This window comes from Poecilia latipinna, unplaced genomic scaffold, assembly GCF_001443285.1.
Source record: "Poecilia latipinna isolate Pla-1442-1.1 unplaced genomic scaffold, P_latipinna-1.0 Scaffold6, whole genome shotgun sequence".
NCBI classification, from domain to species: Eukaryota; Metazoa; Chordata; class Actinopteri; order Cyprinodontiformes; family Poeciliidae; genus Poecilia; species Poecilia latipinna.
The window spans coordinates 392,976-403,324 of NW_015112622.1; the positions used below are offsets into that span (position 1 = coordinate 392,976).

General features: G+C 38.1%; 1 protein-coding gene across 7 annotated transcripts in view; it reads left to right on the plus strand.

The window, feature by feature from the left end:
* nrxn2b (neurexin 2b) overlaps nucleotides 1-10,349 on the plus strand; it is an 825,611-nt gene that overhangs the window by 369,658 nt on the left and 445,604 nt on the right. For all 7 annotated transcript variants that reach the window (XM_015016195.1, XM_015016655.1, XM_015016584.1 and 4 more), the window contains one exon: nucleotides 1,663-1,853. In XM_015016195.1, coding sequence (XP_014871681.1) covers nucleotides 1,663-1,853 — 191 coding nt within the window. The remainder of the gene's footprint in view (nucleotides 1-1,662; nucleotides 1,854-10,349) is intronic.

The window sequence follows — 10,349 nt, forward strand, 5'->3', positions numbered from 1 at the left end:
CTGGAACTTTTCCATGTGCGCTACTTCATTTACTCCAACGAGCGCTGATCTTACAGCACACTACCTGAGAAAGAACACTGAATCCAGCGAGTGTTTGGGTTAAGCATTCTGTCTTTTCACAACCAACATCTGTTGGCGCCCTGAAACGACTAGCACTGAGTTAAACAGGTTAAGTTTGTGAATTGTACCAGCATAAAAGCTGCTCTTTAATTAGACTATCAAAGACAGGCGTGTTTCCTTTTGTCTCTCTCTGTCTCTTGTGGTCTGTTGTCGGCATTGTTACACACAAAAGCTTTTAAGCCGCTACTGCCACAAAGACAATATGCATCACAGAAGAATTCAGATCAAGGTGAGAAAACAAACAAAAAAAATAAAAACCCTGAATAAATGCGCAGCAGTAATCTCAATCAGAAATACAAAAGAAAGCCATATTTTGACTTGGAGAAGGTGCGTCGTTTCTGTTTGTGTGAACAAACACGGCGTTAGGAGAGAGTGACGCTTTTCAATTTTCAGGTCAGCACAACATGAAAGCAAACATGTTCCCGCATGGAGCGCAAACCTTGATTATTTTATTTTCCCACAGATTTTACCAAGGAATGTACACTCACTCAGTGGCCACTTTATTAGGTACAACAAATCAAAGCAATTACAATGCCTATGCAAAGTGTGCAACCCCTCGAAGGTTTTAGCCACTTTCTTTGGTTTTGGTTTGGTTTCTTCATAATACAGGCATTTGTTTTCTTTGACAAAAAAAATTTTAAAAAATGCAGCAGAGGTCATTTTGACCTCTAATGTGAAAACTGATTTCTTCTTTCACTGATCCGATATTAATATCTGTATATCTGTATCAACTTCAATTTTGAATCAAATTCTGTATCGGGTATCGGTGCCCAGTCTACTCAATCTAATTCTATGCATTTTCCTCTCATGCTTTATTTTATTTTACATTATTTAGAATTCCTACTTGTACTTTCTGAACCGTTTGAAAAAAGATTTATTAGTTTATTTTTTATGTTTAGCTGAAATTATGAAACTATTGTTTGTTTCTTTACTATTTATTTCACATTGGCTGTTCTACTCTCAATTCCGCTGACTGACATAATTAAAGTTATGTTATTTTTCCATGTCTGACCAAGCTTGTGAAGCTGTTGGTGTATTTAAGTGTTAAGCGTGCTGTACTGGTGCAGAGTTACCAAATAAGTTTGAACAATTATGTCAGTACATTTATGTCTGTGTTTAAAAATAAAATGTTTTAACTCAGTTCAGCTGTTTTTCTTTATCGGACGATACTAATCGTCAGATATCAGAAGTGGCACCGATATCTGATTGGTGCGTCCCTACTAAATACTGATAATAAAAATATCACAAATAAAATAAGTGATTCAATAAATATTTACACCCTTCAAGTCAGGATTTAGAAGATTCACATTACATTCAGTCGAACTTTGAACTTTGAATGTGTTATGAGAGAACCTCAAATAGACAGTAAAGACGATAATTTCTATTGACTGACATTGACTGTACTTACTGTAATTCATGTACCATTTTGATTTTATTCTTTTCAATATGTTAAGGCATATTTTAGTTTTCCCTCTGTAGTCGGTGATGTACTAAGCCAAAAATAGCAACATAACTTTAATACTTGGCTTCCTTTCGCCTCAGGTACGTTCACTACGTCTTTGATCTTGGTAACGGCCCGTCGCTAATGAAGGGCAACTCAGACAAGCTGCTCAACGACAATCAGTGGCACAACGTGGTGGTGTCCCGGGATGCCAACAATGTACACACGCTGAAGATCGACTCACGCACCGTGACGCAGCACTCCAACGGAGCCCGCAACCTGGACCTCAAAGGTAAGGACAGGTTTTTTTTTTCTTTTTCTTCTCGTGTGGGACTGCGACACATCCTCCATGAAACGTGATCACTTAAAGGAAATAAGCATGCGCCATCCTTCCGTTCTGCCCCTCAAGTGTTGGAGAGTGGCCACGAACACATTGAGGCAGAAATCTACATTAGTTCCACTTTCAGAATACCACAGCCTTTCAGACTTAGTCTTGTTTAAAAGCTTTGATTTTCTTTTTCCACAAGGAAAAGTCACTTTCTGTGGTGGATGTAGAGAATGTCGGCCTTCTCTTGTTTTTCGTTTTCTTTTTTTTATGAATGTGCTCAGTTCCAAAAAACAATAACAGTCATAATGTAATGCATCATGCTTTGCGCTTGCAAATTATTTTGAAATAACTGTGGTCAAATGTTTCTCCAAGAGTCTTAAAAATCTCTCAGGGCTCCTGGGAAACGGAAAAATTACAGCTTTTGTAATTGCAAGCAGACTTTTTTTCCTAATATGTAATTTGGAGGCTTTGGAGAGTTTTTTTTTTTTTTTAGGTCGAAGTAGAACCTAACGGATGTGAAAAGGGAACCAAAAGAAGCTGCTTTGTATTAAATAACAGTGGACAGGCTGTACAACCACCAAACTCTAAAAGACTGCGATGCTAGGAAGAAACCTAGATGTTTCATTCTGATGCTGAATGGCTCAAATTTCAGAAAAAGACACCTCAGATGTTGGGGCGAGCCCATGCCGTCAAAAGATCCATACGATTCAAATATATAGCAGTGACTCATATTAAATGGCTAATACCTCAGGGTGTTTATTCTACAAACATGTTGGATGATCTTGTTTATATCTGGAAATTGTGCGCATGCGCACAACGCTGGAAAGCAAAAAGACGATTCTTTTACTTGCCAGCCATTGCTGCCCTGTTAACTAAAAAGGGAAAAAATGCAGAAAAACCATTGAAGAATAATTCATGTAGGGGTTCTGTGGTTGGGTAGGGGTTAAACACAACCCACATAAAAAGGTCCTCAACGCGACCGTCGCAGGTTTGAATCTTGGCCTGGTGATCTTTGCCTCATGTCTTCTCTCATTACCTAATTTCATGTCTGGACACTTACAAATAAAGGCCACTAGAACTAAAAAACTTAAAAAAAAACAAACAACAAAAACAAAAAAAGAAAACACTCGTATTCTTCAGTTTTCTTGCTCTGTTGGCTACACTATTCTCAGACTGGTTGCCATAGCAACTGCCTCACAACAGCTCCACTAGTATATCAGGATTAGACCCCAAAAACACACAAACATTTTATTCTCCTGCAGTCTTAAGACAAGCTTTTTATTATGTCTTATTATTTTTATTTTAATACTGCAGGGTCCCACTGACCCTGTGTGCGCTTTCATGCATTTGTTTTTTCTGTGTGGTTTTGGGACCTGACGGTCTGATGGGACAACACAACCTCCCTGCTTCCCTCCCACTGTCCGACCGTGACATTTGCCACACTTACACCACGGGAGAGTTATTTTCAAATATGTAGTCATACCAGTGCTTATCAACCTTTAGATAAATTCCCTTCGCTTGACATTATGGAGCAGTTAAAGTATTCACTACCTGCCCTGCTGTCATTAAATAAACCGTTGTCCAATGCAATCAGTGTGATGAGATAAACAGGCAATCGTAAACAAGACCAGTTAGGCATGCAGAGACAAAATCCCGCAGGTAACAATAACCCCGTTTGCATATTTAAGTACAGATATTCATCTAAATTATGATGTCACTCATGACTACAACTGACAGGAAATCTTTGGTGGCCAATCAGCATTCTGGGGATTAACCAGTTCATGTTATTAATGTGTCAGCTCTCATGAATGAAACTTCCCTGCTTTTCTGCTCGAGCCTGCAGGGGGACGGAGACGGAGGAGTCTCTGTAATAGCTGGAGGGATCGCGAATGTTGATTCGGAGAACCTCAAGAGGGAGAGACGGGGCACGTTTCGCTCCTCAATTCCCTCGTCTAATTGGGCATTCAAACATTTTCTGTGTTTCAGCCTGACAATCCCCCTGCCAAAACAGAGCCTACATCTCCAGCTCCATGAACACCAGAGCGTTACTCCAGGTCTAAACTTCCTTAGGTGGAAAAAGTCTCCTGACGAATACAAGATACGAAAAAAACTGACAGCAGGGTTGAGACTCTCTAACGTTGACACACACACACACACACACACACACACACACACACACACACACACACACACACATGGAATGCATGCTGTGTGCTTTTATCGTGTTACGCAGCCCCTAAACAAAGCTTTGTATATCAAACCAAAAAAAAAAAACACACAAAAAAGGCAACAATAAGCCATTTTTCCACAATCTCCTTGCTCTCTTTTAACACCATTTCAGCTTGCATTTCAAGGAAGAAACACACCAATTTTCAAGGCTTTATCTGTGTAATTGCGCAAAGAAAACGGGGGAAAACGGATTTCTGTTTTCCTTCTCTTTGTTTTGGACTGGCAGAAAAAAAAAGAACAAACATTTCAAGGCATTTCCTCTTTGTCGGCTAAAAAATGTTGACAGAACAACACATAAACTCCCTGAGGATGGCACTGATTGGTCTTTTTAAAAAAAAAAAAGAATATATATATATATATATATATATATATATATATATACACAGCGTTTAGTTTTTGTCATGTTGTGTGACAAAAATAAAAAGCGGGATGATTTAAAAGGAAATATTGACCACAGGCTTGTGGGGAAAGCGTTTTCCCTCTACAGCGCGATATATGTTACAGGAATGTGAATCAATATTCCAGGAGAGACCGTCATCGCTAACATCAGGGGACTGCAGTCTGCGGCTCCGGAGCCTCAGTTGGCTCCTCTAACCTTCTGCAACGGCTCTTAAAGCATTTGACTAAGAAAAATGGAGCGTTAACACAGAGGCTTTCTCCCAGCAGGTGCTCTTATTTACAGTCTTTAAATTTCATATAAATAGTCATTTGCTGCTTTCTAAGCAGAAATATGCACATCGTGTTACCTTTCTCGGTTGCACTCTGTTTACTACTTAAATAACCATACAATATTCTTCTTATATTGTAAATTTGCCCCCCTCACTGTACATTCTTATTTTTCTGTTTTTGTATTTTTACCTCTGTTTCCCTTTGACGTGTTGCTGGTGAAAACAGAAGGACATTTTAAACGTCATGACTTCGATTTCACTTCCGTTACAAGTGCCTTGACGACCGAGTGCTGGTCGTATTTTAGGAGCTCTGTGCGTTTTTTGTTTTTGCCCCACCGACATCATCGCCCAGTATTAACGTTTCCGTCTCCTGTGAACTTGGTGTGAGTAATTAGCAGCCTCTTCACTGGTGGCAGAAAGCTTCAAGGGGATTGACGACACGCTGGCATCAGTAACAATATCAAGGCTGAACAGACTCTAATAGAGTCCATTTGTTTGTGCAGGTCTTACCACTCATGGTATAACATAGTGATCCACAATTAGTTAGTGCTGCACGTCCTGTTCAGCTGAGTGTTGTTTAGGTCTGTTGCTGTCGGTGCTCGACTCTCAGTGAAGCGAAGGAGAACATGAGCTCCTCTCTGTTTCCACAAAGATCCTTTGTGACTCGACTCATTTCGACACGGAGACTATTGATGTTGATGAAAATTAACTAGCGAAATTAAAAGACGGCAAAGGAAAAAAACACGCAATTAGCAAAAGTTACTAGGTGATTTGTCGAGGTAATAAATATATTTAGCTAAAATATGTATGTGGTTAAAATTATTCCCCCTTTTTATGTGATTTATAAATATTGGTGAAATGTATTTGACTATAAAAATATAATGAACACAATTTTTGATGAGAATATGTTAATTTATTTGGTTAAAATAAATTAACATTATGCGTTTACTATATTTTGGAATATAATTGGTTTAAATGGGCATAAATTGGTAATTATTTCATAATGCGCTTATTTTGTGTTAAGTTATTTGTTGCTGCATTTGTGATTTTTCTTTTGATGGTTCTTCACCTGCCCGCCTACTACTACCCACAATGCTTCAGTAAATGTGAATCTACTAATTTTACGGAAACTTGATGAGACAAATCCAGTTGAAAGCTTCAGCATAGAGGCTCGCATTTTCCAGTGGGGAATTTCACAAATAAAAACAAAACCCAACAGAAACCTGACTGTTCATGTGCATCAAGACATAAATGTTTTCATAACGACAAGATGAATGACAGCTGGTTTTAATCGATGGTGGTTGTCATAAGCGGTCGTGTCGTTTGAAGGTGAATTTACAGTGTTTGCCATGTGGAAAGTTAAAAAAAAAAAACATCCTCTGGTTTTAACTTTGTTTTTCTATCGAGAACAGGAAAAAAGTTTAGCATATCAATACCACCGTTGACAACAGAAACATTTCATCACCAGTGCATCAAATATAACAAAGCTTCTTTTCTTTTTTTATTTTATTTAGATCAAGCAAATAGAGGGGGGGGGGTCGTATTTTGGCTCATTTCTTTTGAAGATCTTCGCTAATGAGGGATAATTTTTGTGCGACTGTAAAGAGATGACATTGAACATGTTCCTTTTTCCAACAAAGCGGAAAAACATGAAGGAAGCTTTTGTTTGTTTTGCAAACTGGTGTTCGCATTTTAATGACTTCTACACTGGAGGTGGCAAAGTGGATATTAGCTCTTTGATCATGTCGGAGCCATTTCCAGTTGGAGACGTGTTGAGCTTCAGTCTGCTGAGCTTGGGATTGAAACCAATGCAGACCAGAATTCATGCATCTTTCTATTTCAGTTCATGTTGCCTTACAAGAACTGGCATGTAAGAAAAAAAAAGTGAATTAAAAACTCCAAATGGGATTCCACCTTAATGTAAAATCTGAGTAAACTTTGTCAATACGAGAGGTTGATCTGATCTGTTGGGATGAAGTCCCAACAGTTTCAATGCTTTAAGAGAGGAGCTGCCTCTATGGTTTGCTTTCTCTTTGTCTAAAAAAATAAAAAAAGATAGCAGATTAAACTAAAAGAAAAAAAAATCAAATTTGAACTTGATAGACCAAAACCCCAATTTTCTTCCTCTATTATTCTCTTCGTTCAACAGTGGTTTATTTGCAGCAATTCAACCATGAAGGTCTGATTTACTCAGTCTGCTTCAAGCAGTTGATGTTGAATCATATGAAGTATTCATGCAGAGTTTGATGTGAGGTGCATTTTCTTTTTTTTTTTTTAGTTTGTATTGTCTCAACTGAAGTTTTCCTCTGCAGGTCCTGTGAGGACGGGTCAGTGTGGACCATGTTGCTCCTGATGGGAACCAGTTTTATCATAATATTTCAGTTTTAGGAACTATTCTTGGGATTTTTTTTTTTTTTTGTAATTTTATGGATTGACTGACCTCTGTGTATTAAAGTAATACTGCAATAAAAAAAACTTTTTTTTTTACCTTGTGATAGTTGAGCGCTTGTTGTGGATACATCTCACCCTACAGCTTATCTCATAGCTAACAGGTGTTGGTTTAAAAAAAAAATCTTCCCCTGAGATGCAAAATACTAATTTAAACTCTGCAGCGGTGTGACATTCTCCGATGAAAAAGCTGTGAGCGTGTTCATTAATATCTAATTCAGTTTTGGCGTTTGCTCTTTGGGAAAACGGGCCTTTTTGACTTAAATGCTTTAATAAACTGCATGTCGTTGTTGTTTACTCCTTTCTCCAAATACAAGTGACTAGTAGCTAATTAGACACATGAGTGGAGTGAAGCAAAGGACACGGTGACATTTCTGTTTTCCTACCAAATCTCCCGCGCTCGTCGTGTTTATCGTTTGCATTCATGAGAGACTGATTTCAGCGTTCGCCTGAGAGTTGTCAGTTGAAATTCTCAGAAGCACGAAGCGGCGGGACCAGAGGTGGAATCGAGACGCTCCGAGAAATGCAACGTCATCCGGCGGACGGAGGAGGAATTCAATTTCCTCCGCAACTCTGCTTCACTTTGCACCTGATGTGGGCCTGAGAGTGACAGAGAGGGGAGGAGGAAATGTAATGAAGATCTGCCGAGGCAGTGCCTGAAATGATTTGCATGATAATAACTAAACAAATCACACGCAGAATAACTGGATTAGCAGTGCGCATCAGATGGTATGAGTGTCTGGAAGCTCACAGCACTTATTCTCGCTGAGATTTAGGGAAGGAGAAAGACACTGAGCCGGTGAGACGTCGAGTTTCTGCGGCGCCCCTCCAAACTTGTCTCGGTCTTAAAATGACTGCAGTGTTTTCTCTCTGAGGAAAAAAATAGGAAAATTAGCTCCTGTTTTTGGAGTACGTACTTTGAGATGATGGTAAAAAATGAACATTTTGGCCTATTTCTTTTGAGACAATTCAAACAGCAAATGGAACAGAAGATGCCATTCAGCTGTGTGTGTTAATCCTCATCCATCCATCATCTGCAGACATGTTGAATGTCTTTTGTTTACGTCCGGAAATTTTGCGCAAAACGCTGTCCTAAACAAAACAGCAAAAAAACAACAACAACAACAACAAAAAAAACGGTGTTTTTGTCACCTTCTTCTCTCTCATTAGCATTTTCAGCAACATGTCATTGTTTGTTGCTATATATCATCTAATGAAGGATCATTATATTTACATTACATTGATAAAATAGTCAGTCTCATCATTTAATGTTTTACATCGTGTGTCAGATTCAAGGCCTGTGGGCCAAATCCGGCCCGCTGTAGCTTCATGTGTGGCCCTCTAGATTACAAAATGTATCAATAAGTCCCTCCAGTTTTTCACAAAATTCACACAAAATCAACACATTGCTAACATTTTCTTCTGATTTCACAGACATTTTTTCATCAAAATTGGCCAAAAAACATTGGGTTTAATAAAAAAAAGTAATTAGTGGAATTATTGTGAAAATTCCTTACAAATATTTCTAAATTAGCGCCACGAAATCTGTGATTTTGACTGCAGAAAAACCACAAAAGACAATCTTTAAATCTTTGATGGACTGATCTGAGTGAAAAGATATTCAACATAATTTTATTTTATGAAACACTTACTGAATGCTGAAACGGCTATTTATTGATATTTTAACAATCAAATTGGTTTTTATCAATACATTCGGACACAACTGGCCCTTTAAGAACATTCAGACTTTTGATATGGTCCAAAATGAAAATGAGTTTGACATCCCTGTGTGACGCGCCTTTTTTTAATGTTCAGTAAGCGTTATCCTTCAGACGGGTGAAAGCAGACGGCTTCTCCTCCTTCCAGACTCTTTTTGTTTCGTTTTTTTTTTTCCTCCAACCCTGCCCTATTCTGTCTCCTCTCTCTTCCTTCTCGGTGTCAGTGCACTTTGCGAAAATGATAGGCTCTGTGGAGTGCTGCAGTAGAGCAGTGTGTTTTAAGATGTTTTTGCTGGTCTCACCTGTCTTTTATTGCAATTTACAATGGGATTACTCAGACCTCTGGTCATTTTTTCTGCCCAACCTTCTCCTTTCTCCCACTTCATCGCCCCTTTCATCATGGGCTTTCCGACCAAAAGTAAATACAAGTAGCAGACGGAGTCTAGATGTGACTATAGACTCATGAATTTTTAGTTTGCACGGCTAAAATATATATATATATATATATATATATATATATATATATATATTTGCTACAAATGGATCATAAGCTGCATGAACATCCAAGATCCCCATACATTTATTAATTTAGCCACGACCCTCTGATAAATTAACAGTAACATTGAAACTGACTTGACCGTCGGTGATGTGACCCGCTGCTATTTTTCAAATTCAATTTCTTTATAAAAGCTTAATCAGTTGTAGCCTTGCAAACTTATTTAACTAATAGGAAAAACTGTTACTTTTATTCATTCTTTTTTTTTTTTTTATTGCCATTTCAAAAAGGAACTGGAATAATGTTTTATAAAGGCCATGCAGAGCAGTCATCTTCTTTTTCCTCAAGGTGAATAAAAGTTACAAATCAGATATGAACATGCTGATCTGGATAAATGTGGATGACATTTATAAGCCAAGGCACACGGTTATTTAGACAGCACACATGAAACATTTAATTACATAAACTGTATAAATATTCAAACATGGGGATTGGCTTTGATTCATCTCTGTCACATTTTTCAAGGTATTTGCTTCAAAATTCCTAATATACTTTTTTTTATTCAGCTTAACTGATGAAACCTGACTGACGTAAAATATTATGTAGTCTCAGCTATTAGAGCCATGTAAAGTGGAGATCTCCGTGGTCAGATGACGTTCCAAATTGATTTTTCAGTTTTTCTTTATGTAACTTTCCACCTTATTTCTGATTAAAAATCTCCTCTGTACACAGAGCAACCATTTACTAGTTAAGAAATACAAAAAGCCTCTTTGTCAGTGATGTAAGCTATTAACCATTAGTCTTACTACATCTTCCTGGAGGATGGCTCCATCCATCCATCCATCCATCCATCCATCCATCCATCCATCCATCCATCCATCCATCCATCCATCCATCCATC